The following is a 22,125-nucleotide window of genomic DNA, read 5'->3' as shown; positions in this document are numbered from 1 at the left end:
GGCGACTCTTCGAAAGTCGATCCAAAAAGCCACCCTGCGAGGGTAGATTGCAATGATGGTACGACCCGCAACATGCATGATTGGTACCCTGCGAGGGTCCGTGATAATGAGCCGACCCCTGCGGGGGGTGGCTAGTATACTTACTGGTCCCTGCTTTGTAATGATGCTGCGACTCGCAAAATGCAAGATTGGTACCCTGCGCGGGTCCGTGATAATGAAACGACCCCTGTGGGGGGTGGCTAGTATACTTACTGGTCCCCACTTTGTAATGATGCTGCGTCTCGCAACATGCAAGATTGGTACCCTGCGCGGGTCCGTGAAAATGAGCCAACCCCTGTGGGGGGTGGCTAACATACTTACTGGCAGTCTTAGGCGGAGCGTACCAAGTCTTTCAAGGCCGAAAAGCATCACACGCCGAGATAATGAGCCGACCCCTACGGGGGGTGGCTAACAGACTTACTGGCAGTCCGAGGGGAGCGTACCAAGTCTTTCAAGGCCGAAAAGCATCACACGCCGAGATAATGAGCCGACCCCTACGGGGGGTGGCTAACAGACTTACTGGCAGTCCGAGGGGAGCGTACCAAGTCTTTCAAGGCCGAAAACCATCACACGCCGTGATAATGAGCCGACCCCCATGGGAGGTGGCTAACAGACTTACTGGTAGTCCGAGGGGAGCGTACCAAGTCTTTCAAGGCCGAAAAGCTTTCTTGACACCATCAGCCCTCTTCAAGTGCGGTAGTGATCAGTCCGAACTAAGGAGATGCTGGTTGGACCGCACCTCACACCATTCTTTTTTGTCAAACCGTTGAACGCCTTGCAGGATTGAACTAGGGCCACAGGTGCCTTAGGAACTTCGGGCTTGCTTTCTTTTCCATAGTCACGTGCACGGGCTGTGGTAGCTTTATTATTTACCGCATCTGTATTTGCTTTATAAGTCACTCATTCTGAAAACAAATTACTGAAAAAAAAAAGTACACGGAAGAAACTCGTGACAAAAAAGGGGTAGATGTACAAAATATTAACACTTGATTTCGCAAAATCGAATATCGAACGGTAAAACCGTTAACAAATTGTATAAAATATTATAAACTCACCTGTGTTCTGCGAGAGCACTGAGTTTATTTTTCAACGAAATACTACAGCGGTTGGTTAGACAACCTTCTCGGGCGGAAAACAAGACGCCAATGACGAACTGTGGCCGCCGAGAACACTCGTCGCCTCCTGCCTGGTGGGGAGTGAAACTGGTCGGTGTGCGAGAGAGATGCAAGATATGGGGTAGAAAAGGACGGAGATAAAAGCGGAAAACACGTAGGTGCCTATCTCAAACTAGTAAGCTTCAAATAACGGTCAAGAATTTAATACTTACTTACCTTTTTTTCTGCCAAACGAAACAGGTTTTCGATGCTGGCAACAATACTCATTCACTCTCGGATGTCCACACATAGGAACCTACATGATATTGTTTTGTAGAGATAACATAAAATGTAAACTGGAAAAGTGCATCAGGCATTATTTTGTCCTTCTAAATATTGATAAGTATTTTACTTATATTACATTACATGTTCTTAGCTTTCACGAAAATATGAAACTATTAAGGCCATGCACAGACATGTTTCCATTTAAAATATGCCGTCGATAAAGAAAGTGTTAAATGTGCCTTAGCATGCAACAGCCACATTTCACTGCTTTGCATCTTAACTGCAGTTTCTCTCGAGGCATAATTAGATTAGCAGCTAGACGCAGGTTTCCAACGGTAAGATAAGCTAGCCTACTGAAAAATCTTTGGTCCTCTATGAAAGACGTACTTATCACCACCATTTTATTTCCATAGAAACTACATTGGATTGTAACGCTTGAGTTTAGCTAAGGGTTTTCTGAATTCTACCAATTTTAAAAATCTAGTAAGTACCTTTACGTTTAAATATCGACTTACCTAAGTAGGTACACCTATCTTCATAATGAAGATAAAAATTATAATAAAATTAAACTGTCCAAATCAATTAAAAGTAATTTTTATTATTAGTCAAATGTTGTTAATTCATAAACAAAGAAGTAAATAGCAACAACCTACGTTGCTCTAAGAATTATAATAGTTTAAAAAATATTTAGTAAACCATATTTGTAAAACCTAAAAATAACTGAAGATTGCTAATTATAGCATATGAGATATATCCTATTGGAGATTAATCTATTATGTCGTCAGAACCAAGTTTCATTGTCACTTTTATTCTGACTTGCCTCGTCTTGACATTTGATAGTTTTAGCCAAGGCCCGCACAGCAGCATACAGTTCCTTCCCCGTATCTTCAATTTCCTCAGGTGGTAACAAAAACCCTAGTTCGCCTTTGTCTCTGCTTTCGATGACGTAGGTGTGGGCCACCCCCGTTGAATAAGCCCAGTCTAGGAATGTCCCTGTGGCTGGATACACTGTATGGTATGTTGCTCCGAGTGTGTAGTTCTGTTTCGTTGATTTATACATTGACTGAAATAAGACAAAATCTTATATAAGGTTAAGAGCTCCACATTTATTGCCGTTTCGCGGTCACAAACCCTGCAAAAATCGATCAAGAACGATGGAACTTCTTGGATCACTACATTCAACAGTATTTTGGTACCTATGTCATTGCAACCACAATGTGAGATGTATAATAAGTACCTTCCTACATATTGCCTTAAATTGCACTCATAATAACGAATGCTCAGGTAGGATGGTAGGTACTCTTTAGATCAGCCTTAGCTTCTGACCATAGCTATTCGCAAGCAACTGGGTTAAATCTAAAGAAAATAATAAAAGTATAGGTGTAATTACATTGGTCATTAAGTCAGCTGTTTGCCGGTGCAACTGGAGGTCCGGCGTGGCCTGAGGTCTTGCGCTCCAAGGGAACAAAATCAGTTTGCCATATGAATGAAAATCCACTATGGCAATGGGTTTCGGAACCAACGACTTTATCAGGTCCTGCAACAAATCTATACATATAATAAATCTGTAAAAAAACTGTGTCTGTACATTGAATATATTAAAAAAATAATAATTGGGTGGGGTTTAGAAACAGTAATGGAGCACAAATCCAAAAAAAAAATTCTGTCTGTATGTCTGTTTGTTTGTACACGCTAATCTTCCGAACTACTGAACGGATTTCAATGATTTTTTCTTTGTTGTATTAGTACTAAGCCTGGTCAACATATAGGCTATAATTTATCTTCGAAACTTGAAGACCTGATGCAGAACTCCAACAGACCAATAAAACTATAAGAGATACAAATATGGTGCCGTGGCAAAAATTGTTTCATTTGATGAGCATTTTCAGCTGAGACAATAAATTTTAAGATCTGGAACACCTGATGTGTAACCCCAAGAGCCCAGCTTCTCTGTACCATATACAGGTATGACGTTTTAGCAAAAGTTGTTCAATTTGATAAGCACTTTCTATTGACTTATACAAATTGAAGATCTAAAACATCTGATGTGGAACTCCAGGGGCCCAGCTAGACTATAGCATATAGAGGTATGACGTTTTAGCAAAAGTTGTTCAATCTGATAAGCACTCTCTGTTGACTTATAAAAAATTAAGATGTAAAACACCTGATGTGGAACTCCAGGAGCCCTGCTAGACTATATGAAGCATATGAAGATATGACGTTTTAGCAAAAGTGGTTCAATCTGATAAGCACTCTCTATTGACGCATTTTTCTTTTCTCTCTCACACAAACAAATAATAACGAAGATACAACAACGCTTGATTTTCGGGTTAAGTCACTGCTTAGTACAAATTTTATATACCTAGACGTGGCGTCACGAGCCCCCACTCTCTAACTTTGTTGCATTATATCTCATTATTATTTTGTATGTCTCTTCCAGACCTCGGGACTACAGAGTTCCGAATTTTTGGGAGGCAAACGTGGGGCCGAAGCCAACACGCTGAAGTCCTTTTGAGACAACTTTAATGAAATGGTGACACAATACCGACGATTATCCCTTTATACACTATAGAAATGAATCCAAGGACAATCCCCGGTGGACGTCGTTAAAAAAAAGACAATCCCCGGTTCTGTGCTAAACTATTGCTAACTATGGAGGAAAACTACTTGGGCTATTGTGATGGGATGTTAGTGGATGACAATGTATTAGGTACATGTAAAAACGGCAGGTGGAGACCACCTCACTTACTGGGCCCCCGGGAACCAGTCACTGAATAGCAACAAGAGGGCAACAGGGACATGAGCGGCTGAAGGATGAGAATACCTCGGCGGACTTTAAACGCAGATTACGCGCTCCCTGTGCTTACCATGAGGCACCTATCCTCCGAGCAGGGCTACTAATCCTGCTTTAGCGACTCCACTCTGGACGGCCAAGCCAAGCCAGAGGCGTGAGACCTACCCCCGTCATGGTTCACTCCGACCGGCCGGAGATGGGGGACAGTATACACTCCCTGGAGAACTCAGTATATATAGCCCCGCGGGGTCGCTACTCCCCGTCATCAGCCTCAGATGTCCTGCGGTGCCTATATCTCATTATTATTGTCGTTATTATCTCAAGAGCCTTTGTCCCAATTATGTTAGGGTCGACTTCCAGTCACGATGCAACTGAGTACCAGTGTTTTACAAGGAGCGACTGCCTATCTGACCTCCACAACCCGGTTACCCGCTCAACCCAATACCCCTTGGTAAGACTTACTGGCTTCTGACTACCCATAACGACTGCCAAGAATGGAATGTTCAATGACAGTCGGAACCTACAGTTTAACATCCCCTCCAAATAACGGTCGTTGGTATCCATAATATACGTAGAAAGTACATACGAACTTAGAAAAGTTGCATTGGCAGGCACTTGCCAGACCTGGAATTAAAGACGCACGCTCATACTTAAGAGATTGGTTCTCTACCCACTAAACCACCACGAATTCCACTAAGTCACCACGACTTTGTCATCTATTTAATGTTTTTTTACGTAATATTTTTGCCACACACAACTTAAATGCGGACTAATTAGAATCACTACTTTTATCCCTATGTTCACGTCTATTGCGACTATTCAGATCTTTGATTTTGCTGACCCCGTAGTCGCTGGCATAAGGGACAGGATCCGCGTACGAAGTCGCGGGCAGAAGCTAGTTGTTAATATGTACGCGTTATTGTAAATAAGTGTAAAAACTCTCTATTTAATCTTTTTTTTTACATAACTTACACGTAAAGCCACACTTTCTGCTTCAGAAAAAGGATAAGGTCCGGAATAAGTTGTCTTACACTCGTTATTTTCAGTAATGCCAGCGATACCCCAGTCAGTACTGAAATAAAAATCAGTGATTAAAACCTCAATTTGATGAAAGATTTCTCATATAAATCTGGTATTCCTTACTCAAAGTTCCTGTTGACATCGACTCCTACACAGTACATGAATTTCCGCCGATTCTTTCGCCAAAGCCTGTCCACTGTGTGAGAGTATACATAGCCATCGGGGTTCACCACTGGAATGATTAACCTGGAGGCAGAAGAGCATTATAGCACAAAAAAGTATATTTAATTAATGAATTACTTAATTTAAATTGAAACCCCTCTTCTTATGCCATGTTTGCTGGTTTTTTTTTCATTTTTAGTTTTCCTTTCTAGAGACTTCTTTCTTGAATCCAGGCTAGTAAAGTAGTGTATCCTGTCCTTCGTTGCGTTTTCTACACTTTCCCTGGCTACATAAGATCATGATCAAATAATTCTTACCAGTTTTTGTTTCTCACATAACTCTTTTGCTTATCAAACTTGGTGATGATATTATGCAGTACATATAGCGCTGATGTGACGGAGGCCCATTCACGAGCATGTTGCCCTCCAGTTATTAATATTATTTGGTTGTTAGGGTTACCATTTGTTATGTTGATCATCTAGAAAAGGGAAAATCAATCAATCGTATCACCTTCTTCCTTCATTACGCCATAGATGGTTTTAGAAAGGACACTTCGTGATGGATCTACAGGTCCTTGGAACACTGGTGAGACAGGTAAAGGTGGTATACATATTACATAGCCTGCATAAGTACACATGGTTCCATGACATAATGAAGACCTTTCTTCGTAATAAATTAAACCTTGACTTAGATAGATCTATGAAATGAAGGGAAAGCCCGCATTAAGATGAATGTAGGTACCTAGATAAAATGTATTACTGTTGACTTTCCTCCTTTTATGAAATGATAAAACTACATTCACAACTTCCATAACATAGTTATATAACTAACGGGCTAGCCTTTTTCTAACTGTGTTGGGATCATCCATCAGCCATCTGATCCGAACCTTAATTAAGCAACTGTTCAAAAGATAACTTCTTGAAAATTTTATTAATTCAATAGGTACAGGGTTGGAAGCCTACAGCTTAAGCCACATCTTCCAGCGTAATTAAGTTTGGTAAGTCCATAGTATAAAGTACCTACATGTCTGCCTATACCCTGAGTGGAAACGCCTTCATATATTTTCCTTTAGATGAGTTTTTACATATTTACATAATTGCTACATGACTGAAACTGCTGCTCACCTTTATTGTTCTGTTCTCGGCAGTGGTTCCAATAGATTGCACTCTACATATCGAAGAATAGTCTTCCGCTAAGAAATTGTAATACTCCTCAATTATATTCAAAGTCGGGTATTTCTTCCAGGAGAGGCGGTGACCTATGATTAAAGATGGGATTTAGTGTTAGTAATACTGTTCTTGACCTCTTTTTGACCTACATGGAGAATGAACCTCAGATTGGCAGTCTACAAGGTAGGTATTGGCATTGCATAGTTAGGTACATACCTTGGTACCACGCCGATTACATTATGTAATTCTTGCATGAACGTTTGCCGTCATACACAAAGGAATGCAATGTGCATGTTATTTGGATTTTTCTTTCAGATAAGTAGGATCCAATACTTGTTTACCTACCTATAGTGAAAGAAATGCTGGTTGACGTTGTATGAATTCAGTATCTACCATATGGAAGTTTCATCAAACCCAGTTAGGTATGAAGGGTAGGCACGTACAGTGTCCCTACCTAGCTATCTTAGTGACATTCGAACATCCACTCTCCACAAACTTGTTATCAATAAGTAGACCGATTGGTCCTCATACATATTCACGAATCTGCTTTCAACAGCAAACGGACTTACTCGCCCACCCTTAGCTATTGATTCTACTTTCTTGAGTTTGAACTTTAAAACAACTGGGGCCCGATTCTCCTAATTTTACTTAAGCGACATACGATTCACGTTCGACTCGATTCGACTGATATCCGATCCCGACTCGATTACGATTGAAGCGTATGTGGCATTCCGCTATTTTTTCTTTGAAATAAACGTTTTTATCCTTTTCTGTCATTCAATAATGAATCATTTTGTCTGCAAATGATTGTACAGCAAACTACCGTATAGACCAAAATTACCAAAATAGCAGACCAATCGCACACCAATCAAATGTCAATCGAATACGATTGGTCTTTTATTAGTAGCAGAATGCCCGATATGGTTAAAACTGCTCATCATCCTCCGAGCCTTTTCCCAAACTATGTTGGGGTCGGCTTCCAGTCTAACCGGATTCAGCTGAGTACCAGTGCTTTACAAGAAGCGACTGCCTATCTGACCTCCTCAACCCAGTTACCCGGGCAACCTGATACCCCTTGATTAGACTGGTGTCAGACTTACTGGCTTCTGACTACCCGTAACGACTGCCAAGGATGTTCAATGACAGCCGGGACCTACAGTTTAACGTGCCATCCGAAACACAGTCATTGGTGTCTAAGGTATATTTAGAAAGTACATACAAACTTAGAAAAGTTGCATTGGTACTTGCCTGACCTGGAATCGAACCCGCGCCCTCTTAAAACTGCTATTGCGATCATATTGCTATTCGATTTCTATTCGATTTTGACATTATTAACTTAGGAGAATCGGGCCCCTGGATGGATTTTGATGAAACCTGGCAGTCTTTCAACTTACACATACATACGTACACACAACACAAAAGCGACTTTTTATCCGGACACGAAAGTAGGTAGGTACCTAAGTTCCTTCGAGTTGTGGGTGAAACTGAGAGGAGCAGATAATCATATTTGTTACCGATTCTCAGTGTATTTTCTGTCCATAGCGCATTCGCGACCGGCTGTGTGTCAATCCTTCGTTGTACGTCCATGATGAGCACAGTATGGCTCAGGTTACGGGCAGTCATCTGTCGGTATACCTTCACCTTATGCTGAGCGCGCACTAGGAAGTCCGCCCTCGTTGGACGCAGGTTCCAGATTGATATATCTGGTGTCATATTAAATCTTGGTTAAGTTCTCTACCGCAGCGAAGTTGGCTCTACTTCCAGATTGCCAAAATGTGAGAACAAAGCGCCAGTGCGCATGCACAAGGCTAATAGCCGACTTCAAAGGGGAAAGTTTGTTTGACCGGTAGCTACTGCACTTAAAGCTAGGGGCTCCAGATACCATATTTATGTATATTGTTGTATCTTTTTAGCTCATTTTCTTATATACAATAGGCATACCATGAATACTTTGTAACTTTTGTGGCTGCATGATTATGGTAGCATAATCATGTAGGTAACATAAGTAATTCGTCGTGGTAATGCTGTCTACATCGAATATAAAATTTGTGCGTAAATGTTTGTTTCTTTGAACGCGCTAATCTTAGAAACCGAATTGAAAAATTATTTCAGTGTTAGATTGCCCATTTATCCAGGAACGCTACTTTTTATCAGAGTTCGTGCATAGGTTCCTACGGGATGTCGGTGAAACCGCTGGCAGAAGCTAGTACCCAATAAAACTATTTTAAGTCTAAATTCCAACTTCGGGCTTCCTATATTTCTGCGTCAACGGATGTGGTGACGTCCTTGACGACTATGCTTATATGATAAAGAGAAGACAAATGGTTCAAACCTTGGTTATCAACGAGTCTCTTGATGAGAAGCACATCCTCGGCGCCCCGCAGCGTCGTCTGCCATACTTGAGCACCTTCATACGTCACTTTGTCCACTTGCGAGAACGTCACAGTTACCGCTTGTAATTATAAACACTAATATCAATATCACAAAGCATTATTCCTAATAATTTTTCAACGTTTTCACTTACCTATGGAGAAGAAAAACCAATATGCATTTACAAAAGGCATTTGATATCGATTTATTACATCTGAATAAATGCTATTGTTTATTTTACTACTCTGATAAAAAGTTATATTGATTGTGTCGTTTCTAACAGTTTGCCATCGTGAAAATGTTTTATAATATAAGTACATTTTATTTAACATAAATAATACGCCAAAGATGATGCAAGTTATATATGTTTATTAACATTACTATATACAATCATTGTAATTTGAAAATAGAAACATTTCATATTGAAACTCACATAAATTTATTAAAAATGTGTCAATTATTAAAACATTAGGCTTGGTGTTATACATTATTGCTACCAACAGGCTCGATATCATTTCATACTCTGGCATATAAATAAAATAAATGCCACCAAACATTAAATCCTCGCAACACAAGTCATTGCATTACTCCAATTTATCATTGGGTCTCTAATAAGTATCACAATAAATTCACTTATCATAAATAAATTATAAAATTGTCAACTCAGCATCTATTCTCAATATTTCAGTGTAAAACAATGTCAAAAACGATTCACTATTATATCTGATCACGTGGTCCATTGCTGTGCATAAAAACGCAAACTATGCTTTTACCAAATGTTTCCTTAGTCTCATTATCACGATAGACACAATCATCACCAATTAATCGTCAATGGAAATGACACATATTAGTCTATTTATTATGTCTTCTAATGAAAGTACATAGATTTCAAAGAATACACTTTATATGCTAATAATCAAGCATCTCACATGTTTTGAAATGAGTGATTGGACACCGAACCAGCGTTTCACCTTATTGGACATCAATCATTCACTCACAATAATTCATCAATAACAATTTCGAGTCAACGAAATGGCCGTAAGGCTAAATAGATACGACAGCACGAGTTCACTAGTTCATATGAAAGTAGCGTGTTCTGTATTTGAACCGCGCGGTCCTGCGCTAGTCGGCGTCGCCGTTGGTGACGGTGAGCGGCTCCTCGTCCTCGTTGTACTCGAGCGACAGCACGGAGGCGCGCCTCCTCTTGCCGACGGGCGGCTCGCTGCAGTCGCTGCCCGAGTACGCGCGCTTCTCCGGCGACGCCGCGCGCGTGCCGTTCACCGTCGCGTGCGTCGCGCGCAGCTCCTGCTGCAGGAACAGCACCGTGCTCTGCATGCCCTCCACATCCTCGTCTAGCTCTTGCAAGAACTCGTCCAGTTCTGAAATTACAACACCCAGTGTCATTCTCTCGTCCCACAACAATAAATCAACAATAGAGTAAATTATTTCATACACACCTGATTGTGACTTTTTAACTTCTTCACTAAAACTCTTCTGTAACGCTAGATCGCCTTCTAATTTAGCTATTCGACCACTCGAAGTCATTCGGCCGAGGTCCTCGTTCTCTTGGTGTAGCAGCCTGCATTTCGCCATAAGTTTCTTGCCGGTATTTGAGTCTGGTGTGAACTTCCACGCTGAAAGTTCGTTTTGTGTTTCTTCTAATCTCGCTTTAGTTGATGTGAGTTCTTGTTTTAACCTTAATATTAGTACATTTACTGCTGGGTCGAGTAGCGTCGGTCGTCCGTTGAGACTGGCGTGGGAAGACTTTAATTCCGTTATTTGACTCTGAAAACGAAAAACGTATTCTAAGAAACAATAAGGAACATTTCATATTTTTGGTTTACTTTGTCAACAGTTCAAATTACTGAACAACATAGTACTGAAAACTTTGGGAAATTATCCAAATGGAGACTCTCTGCCAAGGTAACTAGAACGGCCCAAGACAGATTTGTGTACATGGTGGCTTTTATAATAAATATTCTTAAAACTAGACAGTTGCAGTGAGCATCTTTGGATACACATTTATTTTTCTACATTTCTACAAGCATAATAAATTGAGTACTCACTACATAATCTTGTATTTCTTGTTCCTTGGCTGCGAGCCTTCTAACTAACACCTTCTCTCTATGTTGGGACTCAGCATACTGCTGTTTTATCCTATCTTCTATCTCTTTCGCCTTTTCCAGGCTTCCTGTACACATCAATTATTTCAATTAATAACTAGTCTTTAAATAAATACAAGTAATAATAGTTAACATTAGTTTTTAGGACTTTGGTATCATACAGTATTGTTTTGACATCATTTAACTGTCACCTACTTATGGTACCTATCGCCTGTAACCCATTTGTAAATGCATAACATTTTGTCTAGCACATTATATTTTTATTTATAAAACTGATAAGATAAAAGGTTATCTCAAAGTGACTCTGGAACAAAATGTTATGCACTTGATGTGGTTTGTTCATATAAAATAAATACAATATTTGAATCGACAACACCTTAACTAAATTATAATATAAAACAATATTTTTAACATCCTATCTTTTAGATATGCAATTTCTAACAAAAAAATTAAAAAAAATCTAGCTATAGAAAAAAGTCTATCATTTATTTTTATTGTGTAGAATGAAGTATTGGAAAAATGAACTGATAATTGAACAATGCTTCCTGTTATTTATTTTATTTTGGATATGAAAGCAACAAATGTTAAACAGACTACATAAGCATTACAAACAATACCATTATTTGTCAATAAACATATAAATATTTGTAATGTTAGCTTCAAGTAACAATGAGCACCATTTACCCTGATGAAAAGGGTGAGTTACACCATTTATAAAGATAACCAAACCATAACCATACCATATAAGCCATATATTTGCTGCTTATAGATCAAATAAGAAGTTTGACAACAGAAAAGGGTTCGGTTATTGTTATAGAATAGGCAACTCACTGTAATTATTGTCTATAATGTGTTCCAAATATGATAATGTTTCTATAAAATGCACAGACAAGACTTATCACGGAGAAACATGGAAGGATGATGTGTAAGACTGATGGGTCTGAAATCCCTATGCTGCATTACGTATCTAGGTTTCATAGGAGGTTTAGTGCCAACCAGATACACTGAAAATTTTAAATGCAATATGAGCAACTGACACAATATGACTTTAAGGATTCTGTGCTGTTATACATTTTCATGACTTAAACAATCATTATTATAAATGTTCATAATAAATAAACATAATCCGCCTAGCCTTTTCCCAACTATGTTGGGGTTGGCTTCCAGTCTAACCGGATGCAGTGGCATATCAGTATTTTACAAGGAGCGAATGCCTATCTTAACTATTTTAGTAATTTTTCATGTTAATTTTTTTTTTATTATGAACATTTCTTGTAAGCATTAAACTTTTGGTCAGTGGGTTGTCTTAAGGACTTTTTTAAAATAATGTACTCATTTTCTTCAAAATGATAAAAGATGACTTGTGGGAAAAAAAAATATTTAGGCATTATTTAAATGTTTTAGACATCTTGCCACTAACTTCAAGCAACTAATAAATTGAAGATCAATGAATCAATTCATTGAGGTAATGTTGACTTTGTCAGCTTTGTTTTGAAATATCAAAATTTTTAGTTCTTAATTATAAATTTTCTGATCCATCATCCTCTGAGCCTTTTCCCAACTATGTTGGGGTCGGCTTCCAGTCTAACCGGATTCAGCTGAGTACAAGTGCATTACAAGAAAGGACTGCCCATCTGATCTCCTCAACCCAGTTCAATTAATTTTCTGATCCAAACTTATTAAAAGGATAATACATAATATACTATCATTCATACTGAATTTTAGTAAATTACATTGTAACTAAATATTTTTACATAAAATCTGAACAGTTAGTTTCTAATAAGATTATTATGTTTATTTCAAACATTTTGGAGATAAAAGTTTCGAAACAGAAAATGAGACATGTTAGTCATATTTGCTGAAAAGCTACGGACATGATTCAGTTAAGTTACATGCAATGACTCAAAGCTGAGTAGCAATGTAGAGCATTAGTATAAAGCTAGCAAGAAAAATAAAATATATAGGTATATTGTTTTTTTGCAACAAACATAACATTAGGCAGGTATAGACATACTATAAGCTTAAAATTTAACAAATCAATTTGTAACACTTTTCTATTTGCCACTCTTTTAGAGACTACCTATTGTAACTAATATTTGATATGTCTTCTGCTAATAAGCCCGTAATGAAGGACAGCAAAAGAATGATCAAATAGGTAGTTAATCAACAGTTCTATATTGATAGAAGAAACATATATTACAGATCATCATGTTGTTAATAATGTTAACAATGTTTTGTAATAACAATTAACAATCATTGAAGACAGGAGATAAATAAAGCAAGTACAAAATAAAATCTTAACTATACAGCAAAAGAAGTGTGAAAACATATTTACTTTTTTATGTGAGCAAAGACCGGACAACTGGGCAACATAGTCTGTTACCGAGGATAGCGCAACACCACTGAACATGGACACCGCTCCAGCATCATCTGGAGACATCACACGGCCTTGTGCCGATAATTGCACTTCCACTAAACACTCCACTGGCACCTCTCTTACACAGCAAAACACCATTTCTTCGTCTTCACCTTTTACAACTTAAAACACCTAAATACACCCCGTACCACATTCTGTTTTATAACTAAACAATTTTCATGATCACAGTAACATTTCAATGCGTCATAACAGTATCACTAGTTAATTTTAGTTAAAGTATTGTCGATATAGAGATAACATAACAACTCGCGGGTCGTGCGTCGTAACGTCGCCGACCTGGCGCTACCAAGCCGATGTAACTTTCTTAAATACCTTCCAACTGTTTGTTCAAAGTTTCGAGATGGTCAATGTACAAGTCCTGGTTTCTCCACGCGGCGCGGAGCGAGTCGGCCGAGGCGGCGTCGAGCTGGTGCGGGGTCAATAACACGCGGGCTAGGCTCGAGCCTCCGCCACCTGCGCCGCCTTCACACGTCGCCTCGCCATGCCGCTCTGTCTCCTCGGACATTTCCCTCTTACTAACACTTTAAGAGCCTCTTTTCAACTGCAACCAAATAATCACAGTTAATCCTACAAAGACATTTATTTCTATTCCTTCGCCGTTATCAAAAACCTGTATTAGGACAACTGTGGTTATCAACAAGTGGCCGGGCTACTTACAGTTGATTAGTGTTATGATAGAGGCTTAAATCAAATTGGAAATTACTATTATTTACAATTACTATCACACACTAAGAACTATCTCTAATATTTTACGAGGTCATCAAACGAAACACGACAGACGCCATCTTATCACATACCGAGACAGTGTAACCAGCCTTAAATAAATGAACGGTCACATAAATTTATTTACAGAGAGAACTTGGTAATGTGTATATTTAACTGAAAAGAATACCATCTAAACTAAGAAATACTAAATAGGTCATTAATAACTTCGTTTCATTATGTTAGTTTTTTTTTGTGTTATATTTACTTGGCAACATTAATAGAGCTGGAAACAAATCTCACACTATTTCGGTTAGTTACGGTTTTTCACAAAAATGATTTGATTGATTTATTAAGGGTGAATCTTTGGAGAACAAAACAAAAATTAAAGAAACTAATTCATTTTTTTCAATAAAATAGTTTTTTTTTTACACTACTAACAAAAGCATAGTATACGAACAACAGTAAATTATTTTTGTAGTGTTATGGTGGGTAATTCAAATTGCCATTCATAAATCTCAATTATCTTATTTCTGTATCACTCCTTCTGACTTTCTTATTGCTTGTGTGTGTATATATAACTGTGCCGTGTGACTGTGAAAAGAAAAGATTATTCAAATCTTTCCTGTTTCTACCTTGTACACGACACGACACTCTACACACCTACCTACAGCCTTTATCATAAACTTTACGTGTAGTATATCGTGTACCTAGCTGCATATTATTGTGATTGAAGTAAGTATAACTTAATTTCGGATTAAGATTCAGCAATTTAGCGTTGAGATACGTACCTACATAACAGATTTAGTTAATATATAACACAGCGCAAGGTTCATCCTTAGGCATATAATACCATTTTCTTTAGGTACCTACCTAAAGACCTACTAGACAGTTTAATTGACTGAATAATAATACGGAACTATAAATTATTGAAATTAAAATATTATGAATCATGAAAATTCATATATGTAAACCTACTCTACCACTTAGGTACTTTACTTATGTATTGATTTGAACGACACGATAACTTAATGTTACCTAGGCAAATGTTGCAATGTTTGGAAAACTTAAATTAAAAAATGTTTCGCTATTTGAGCGTGAATGAAACAAAACTGATTAAAAATGGCCTCAACAGAGCGAAAGATCAGTATAAAAAGAGTCTTTATCAGATTAGACGGTTAACCATATATAAATGCGAAAGGTGCACTCGTAAGTGAGAATACGTAGATAAACTAAGCTCTTAAAAATAAAATGATAGTTAAGTGGGTACAGAAAAAACAGATATGCCTACCCAGCGTTTTCGTGGTTAATTGGTTTCAATAACATTAATAGAGCCTTGTTTAGTTCTTCTAACTGAAGGCTTATCATGTTTGAGGACATACTTTTTTTGACACTTCCTATTAATTTTAGTACAGTGCCACATACAGACAAACATAGGGGTCAACATTTATAAAACTACTCTTTTTGCCCACATAGGGAACTCAATAAAACAAGACCAATATTATTTTTAATTTAATAGTTTATTGCTTAATCAATTAATTTAACAATTAACATCTAATTAATGTTTAACATTAATTTAGTTGGAATTTCTTAAACACTATCAAGAATCATAGAACAGATCATTTTTATATCACAATATGTACAATGGAATGTTTTTGTTGGAAATTATATAGTAGCGAAATGTCAATATGGTCTCCAAACTTCTTGGTTGGCTGCACCATAGAGGCCGTGTTTCACTTCATCATTAGGCTCGCAGCTTTGCACCATGCCACTGGCTTCCCCGGTCCCCTGAAGCTCTGTTGTAATAGAGATGCCGCCGTCTATATCGCTAATTTTGATTTCACTCGGGAAACATTGTTCTAGGTTGTGTTTGTCCCCCGAGCTGTGTAGATGAACGTGTATTTGGTTTTGGTTGACTGTGGAGTAGAGGTTCGGGAGGATCATCTGAGGGTTGGGGTTGATGTATGGCGCGTGAGACTGTATGCAGGTTGGGTTGTTGTTGATGTTGTTATATTGATAGTTGTTATAGTTGTAAGTGTTGCTGGGCCACGAGTTGTAGTAGTTGGGGTCGTATCGCTGCGCCGGCATGGCGGGGGGCGAGTTTAGCTCGGTGAGCGCGGACCCAGTGCCGCTGGGACTGCCCTTCACGTAGCCAGGAGTGCTTGGCTGGAAACCGCTGTAGTCCGAGTGGCCCAACGGGATTTCAGGTAGCACTGTGGAAGAAAGAACGGATATCATTAATGAAGAGTTTAAAATCCTTTTTCAGTCTTCTTTAAGTCAAGTCAACGCATTCCTCTCAATAATATAATAAAAGTTGCTTCAAGCATTCCATGTAAGTTGGTATGGAAGAGGAAGACCACTAGGAAATATTACGAGATGATGTCAAAAAGGGAATTTAGTTAGCAATAAACGTGAGAATAACCGCTGGCAATTATACGCTGCGCTCTCGTTTTGATCAAATCATTTGTGCTGAGGGCTCTAGTTCATAAAATAATTGAATAATACAAGGATTATAGGTATGTGGCAGTTCGGTCCCTATCATGTGGTCAACCGCTCCATTACGGCGGGTAACCACGGCTTCAATGGAGGAAGTCCGTTTATCAGTACATATTTAACAATGTGTGACGCAAATTCATATCGTATTAGAAAAAAACAATTAAGTATACCTAATAGGAAGTTCAGGAGCAGCGTTAATTTATTTCATCGGTTGCTGTGATAAAGTTTTCGAGCTTGTTACGATGCTCTGGATTTGGGTACCTACTAACTCGATTTTGAAAATTCTTTTAGCAATAGAAAGCCATAGTTACGAGTAATAAGCCGAACGCAGTTTACCCAGATACTTTATGTAGTTCCCCCGCAGGATGCAGGTAAAACCGTGGACTACAGCCAGGAATTATACCAGAGTCTAGTATTTCAGCATGGTTTCATTTAAGCTTGATAAAATATTTAGTTTTGTATTTTCCGTAATGACTTGCAATAATACGAATTATATCAAATATGGAATGATTCATTTTCATGAGAATTAATTTCAAAGAGAACACACACCTACATTGCTGTTGCACAACTCTTTGTGTATACAGAAAATACCAAGTCCGTTAAAAATGATAGAAGGAACAACTAAAATTGACAAAAAGGAATAGAAGTGATCTATTGTCATCAATCGGTCACAAATGAAAGATATAGAGTGCTGCCTTTTTGATCGTTGCAATTCTTACGGAAAACTTAGGGAAAGCTCAAAAAGCGACACTGCTGAAAAATCGTACCCAAGACTTTATATAACATCTATGTAACCAGTAGGTACACAGATTTATTCATATATAAGTACCTAATGCCTTTGTTTCTAAGCAGTTATATAAAGTCACGTCATTCTACACTAGATCATTATAGTTCATATCTATTCTAATTTGAAATATCTACATTATTGCTCTCGGATTAATCTTTTTGAATAGTTAATACTGTATTAATTAGCAATTATTTACTGCCGTGATATTGCAGCATAGATAAATTATTATATGTAGTCCGAGGAGTGTGGAATCGATGTATTGATCCTTTAAGATATGATCATCTGCTAGCTTAATACAGCTCATTGGCGACACTGAAACTGCATGGCTGCATAGTAGATGTTTTGTAAAAAAAAACCGCGAATTTCGGACTCGCCAAGTTAGGTTGAAACGTTTGAACTACTGCGAATTAGCTACATACCTCATTATGAGATCTCTTATGAAGAAATGTTGACAAAGAAACATGTCAACATCTGTATATTCTAACTCTCCTACTATGGGTCTGCTGGAAGAGATTTCAGTAGAAATAAGCAATAACTTTGTATTGTTTTATGTTACTTCTACTTCTGTCACGTGTTTACTGAGTACATAATTGGTTAAATCATCCTCCGAGCCTTTTTCCCTAACTATGTTGGGGTCGGCTTCCAGTCTAACCGGATTCAGCTGAGTACCAGTGCTTTACAAGAAGCGACTGCCTATCGGACTCCTCAACCCAGTTACCCGGGCAACCCAATACCCCTTGGTTAGACTGGTGTCAGACTTACTGGCTTCTGACTACCCGTAACGACTGCCAAGGATGTTCAATGACAGCTGGAACCTACAGTTTAACGTGCCATCCGAAACACAGTCATTGGTGTCTAAGATATACTTAGTTAAATCTATACATATAATAAATCTGTAGAAAAGTAATTTTTGTACATTGAAGAAATTGACAAAAAAAATAGCCAGCATGTTAAAGGATAACTAACAGAACCCATTTCCATCATTTTTGTAATTTTTGTCTGTTTGTCTGTTTATCTGTTTGTTTGTTCGGGATTCACGTAAAATCTACGAATTAAATGCAGACAATGCTTATATACAAAAATTCTACGTAACTTGGGGTATTACTTAGTTTTTGTTTCATCGAAATCGATTCACTCTATCAAAAGATATGATTAATTTTGTGAATTCAAGATGTAAAATATTACGACACGCAATCTATTTGTCAAAACTGTACATTTGAATGTTGTACTTATATTAGTTGATCGGCCTATTATTAATCTTTACACAGAAAATCACACCTTTATAAGTAACTTCGGAAGAAAAAAAAAATGAAAATTTTGTTTAGCCAAGGTTAAAGTAGCTCCATCTGTGGTAAATAAAATACATCATCAATTTGTCAAATGCCATTTTTTAGTTGTATATATGTATAAATAAGGCCTTTTTTTACGTCATGTAAATATGTACATAAACTGAACCCAACAATAAAATAACCCACTTTTTTTGTTGCTCCATTAAAAAAAAAAAAAAAAAAAAATTTGTCAAAGGAGCGAGGTGGTAAATGACAATATTACCATACATTCTTTATAGAGGATAATTATTTCAACAGATGGAGTTGTGTATTTTCCGTAATTCACCATATTTTAACACGAAGTGTAATTTTTCGATAGACATTTCAATTGTGTTTGTCAGTTTGCCGTGCCACATCAAAATCCAACTATAATTATTACCTTGATAAAAGGAAAATTAATAGTTCTCGGCCAAATTTAAAACGGTGCCATCTAAATTATTTTTGAACATTATGTCAAAAATGATGACTTTAGTGGAACAATTACTTATCATTTAAAGTTACAGATGGAGTTCATATCAGGATTTTTTCATAAACATAGTTTAGCTTATCTTCCACTAATGTGGTGGCCTTAAAACAAATTACTTTGAGTGAGTAGTATTAAGTAGACCTTAATTATTTTTTCTGATGCAAAATATGTAAAATTAATCCTAGAAGAAATGAGGATCTATCTCTCGCAGGCGCTGCTAAGCGTGAGGTAGGTAATGTAGGATTCTGTAGCTTTAAAAACAAGCCCAGATACAAAGTGCAGATAAGAAATGGGAGCTTTCTCGATTTAATACCATACACACGTAAAATGCTTTATGCGTCTGAAAACGTACAAATTACGCGCCGCATACCAGAGACAAGTTTACTTTCAACTTCTGATCGCAAATACACTGTTCACGATTACGAACAGTCTCAGTAAGACCTGAGCCAAGTCTAAAAAAACACCTTTTATATAAAACTACGTTTGATGTCATTTAATCACAATGACAGAATTGTTCTCTGTTGCAAATCCTATCCACCTATATCCTATCCTAATCCAGAATGCATTGCAGGTGTGCATTGCACAAAAACCAATGGTATCCTATTCGAGAAGTCAAAAGACTTGACCTGCTAACGTCAGCTTCTGCGCTAAGCAAGTGTTCTTAATAGTACCATCAGAATTACATTCATCGTTGAATGAGGTGATTAAATTTTCAGAAACCACAATAACAGTAGGAGCCAAAGCGTATGATCGCTTCATAGAGCTCTGATTGGCCCCAGGTGACCAAGTCAGGTCTGATTTGTTTGTTCATCAGATCTTTGACAGTGTTTCGGTGGATACTTACTGTCGTCCTGTTTACGTGTGACACAAAATATGGTATATAAACGTCTTCCGCAATAGCGAAATTTTCCCGGTGTGCGGTAGTGACGCACAGTATACAACACTTATGTTTCTTTTGATTTGCTGGCTCCACCAAGAAATGGCAAATTGCGAGCGTACATTTTGAAAATCTTGGCAAAACTGCAGGTTTCAAGTACGAACACATGAAGTGGACTCGCACAGATACGTACATTTTGCCTATTCGTGAACTAATGTAAACATTTCGGTGGAGTCCCGGCTTAAGCCACCACATTAGGCGTGCGCGATCCTCGGGCGTGTGAGTAGCGCGGGCGCCGCGCGTGCGTCGCGAGCGCGTTGCGTGACCGTCGTGTTTTGCTGCCCTGCGGCATTTGCAGCGCGCTCGCGGCTTGCACGCGCCGCTCTCCTTGACGTCTAACTGCTAAGGCGTTTAGCGGGCGGCGGGGATAGCGGGCGAAGGGGTAAGAACGCAACTCGAGCGCCGCGTGCTCGCCGCGAGCGCGTCGCTTGCACTCTTCACACAGGCCGCAGGGCAGCAAAACGCGACGTTCACGCAGCGCGCTCGCGACGCCCGCGCTACTCACACGCCCGAGGATCACGCACGCCTAATGTGGGGTCAGCCTTATCATAGTGAGTAAGTGCACAGAAAATCCCCGTCATACAAGTGTTTCTCCCCAGTAGTGAAACTATCCTACCCTATGCGCCTGCTGATGATGATGACTCATTTTATCATCCATCCAGCTATTCCCCAACTATGTTGGTGTTGGCTTCCAGTCACCGAATCTGTTTGAGTACCAATATTTTGCTTGGAGCGACTACCTATCTACCTATCTTCAATCCAGTCAACTACACAAGACGATATCCATGGTAAGACTGACAGACTTTCTGGCTTCTGATTAGTCGCAGCAGCTGCAGAAAATGTACAAATGACAGCTTTGTCAGACTCAAAGCATATAGACATAGATTATAGCTGTTTCCTGTGAAAATTACTTACGCACCATACGTAATAATTTTCCAAATTGGCTGACTAGATCCAGAGATATTCACAACGTCACAAACTTTACTTCTTTTGTTTAGATAAATGGTCACATCCACAACACAACCTTGATCAATGAATCTATGCGACTGCTAAGTGCTAATCCTAATTATACTGTCACGTGAAAGAATGCACCTACGGGATAAGTAGTATTTTGACTATTCTATATTGCCCATGCAGACGAAGTTGCGGGCAACAGCTAGTAAATACATAAATTAAAAAGAATCATAGTTACCTGTAGGTATATGTATAGTGGGGTCAGGCTTGTAGTAGGGCGGTTGCAGCGGCGCGTACGCAGGGTACATGGAAGCAGTCGACGGGTAACCCGTGTTCCACTCGCTTGCCCCTAAGATGTTCCCACTTGTTTCTGGAATTAGAAACAGATTGCTGTAAGATTTTATTTTAGACAACAAAGATTTCTTAGGTATAGTAGGTATTTAACGTAGTTATTTATAAAAAAAATTGCACAGTAACCTCTAAATTAATAAAAAAAGAGCATTGCTATCACGTCAGCTGAAAACAGATTAATAGTCTAACTGAAGGGAAAATTAATAGATGTAATGTAGGTACCACTGACAAAGGTGCTCAAACTTAGACCCTAAGAAATGTTCTGAATAAAAATCCCTACTCTTAGTTAAGTCTGATATAATTTCCTACAATTCTAGTTGTTACGGCTACCTACTTATTATCCTTCAATAATTTGAATTCAGACTATCCCATATGCCATTTTTGTTAGATAACAATTTCCAAATAAAGGACAGATATTATGTTAAGAGGAAAAGTATTAAGGTTAACGAATGTTATATTAGCAGGATAACTTTACATAATTTACAAAATTTTGTAATATTTAATGTAATAATTAAACAATATTTGTTTCTCTGAAATATCCACACTGATAGCCTTATTTAGTGGAAGTTACAAGTGTGTAAATAATGTAGATTATGTTAGTGGAAAGGAAA

General features: G+C 38.3%; 3 protein-coding genes across 3 annotated transcripts in view; all 3 read right to left on the bottom strand.

Annotated features, from left to right (window-relative positions):
- Positions 1 to 1,996: 1,996 nt before the first annotated feature.
- Positions 1,997 to 9,421, bottom strand: LOC124639139 (carboxypeptidase B-like). The gene is made up of 9 exons (XM_047176375.1): positions 9,367 to 9,421; positions 8,896 to 9,015; positions 8,078 to 8,266; positions 6,519 to 6,652; positions 5,712 to 5,872; positions 5,356 to 5,478; positions 5,185 to 5,284; positions 2,809 to 2,955; positions 1,997 to 2,481 (listed from the first exon to the last, which is right to left on the bottom strand). Exons 1-9 carry the CDS (start codon positions 9,419 to 9,421, stop codon positions 2,200 to 2,202), a joined length of 1,311 nt encoding a protein of 436 aa, XP_047032331.1. The 3' UTR covers positions 1,997 to 2,199.
- LOC124638918 (pre-mRNA-splicing regulator female-lethal(2)D) lies at positions 9,283 to 14,309 on the bottom strand. Its single transcript, XM_047176072.1, has 5 exons — positions 14,151 to 14,309; positions 13,806 to 14,034; positions 11,000 to 11,124; positions 10,391 to 10,718; positions 9,283 to 10,312 (listed from the first exon to the last, which is right to left on the bottom strand). The coding sequence occupies exons 2-5, from the start codon at positions 13,996 to 13,998 to the stop codon at positions 10,056 to 10,058; spliced, it is 903 nt and encodes a 300-aa protein (XP_047032028.1). The 5' UTR covers positions 13,999 to 14,034; positions 14,151 to 14,309; the 3' UTR covers positions 9,283 to 10,055.
- Positions 14,310 to 15,696: 1,387 nt separating this feature from the next.
- Positions 15,697 to 22,125, bottom strand: part of LOC124639162 (runt-related transcription factor 3-like) — a 54,179-nt gene continuing 47,750 nt past the window's right edge. The window contains exons 5-6 of the mRNA XM_047176398.1: positions 21,402 to 21,533; positions 15,697 to 16,408 (exon numbers count right to left, since the gene is read on the bottom strand). Coding sequence (XP_047032354.1) covers positions 15,879 to 16,408; positions 21,402 to 21,533 — 662 coding nt within the window. The 3' untranslated portion in view covers positions 15,697 to 15,878. The remainder of the gene's footprint in view (positions 16,409 to 21,401; positions 21,534 to 22,125) is intronic.

This window comes from Helicoverpa zea, chromosome 18 (genome assembly GCF_022581195.2).
Source record: "Helicoverpa zea isolate HzStark_Cry1AcR chromosome 18, ilHelZeax1.1, whole genome shotgun sequence".
Lineage (NCBI taxonomy): Eukaryota > Metazoa > Arthropoda > Insecta > Lepidoptera > Noctuidae > Helicoverpa > Helicoverpa zea.
The sequence above is the reverse complement of the archived record's forward strand: the minus strand, read 5'-3'. Positions and strand labels throughout refer to the sequence as shown.

Bases quoted from the DNA above. Each gene is read 5' to 3' on its own strand.
- LOC124639139 (XM_047176375.1), bottom strand. From the start codon at position 9,421: ATGTATAACACCAAGCCTAATGTTTTAATAATTGACACATTTTTAATA. The intron at 5,479-5,711 runs GTAAGAATTATT...TTCTGCCTCCAG, and splicing joins TATGTGAGAAACAAAAACTG to GTTAATCATTCCAGTGGTGA. The intron at 2,482-2,808 runs GTAATTACACCT...GTCTTATTTCAG, and splicing joins CAGCTGACTTAATGACCAAT to TCAATGTATAAATCAACGAA.
- LOC124638918 (XM_047176072.1), bottom strand. From the start codon at position 13,998: ATGTCCGAGGAGACAGAGCGGCATGGCGAGGCGACGTGTGAAGGCGGC. The intron at 11,125-13,805 runs GTATTTAAGAAA...TGATGTGTACAG, and splicing joins TTTGAACAAACAGTTGGAAG to GAAGCCTGGAAAAGGCGAAA. The intron at 10,313-10,390 runs GTGTGTATGAAA...TTGTAATTTCAG, and splicing joins AGTTAAAAAGTCACAATCAG to AACTGGACGAGTTCTTGCAA.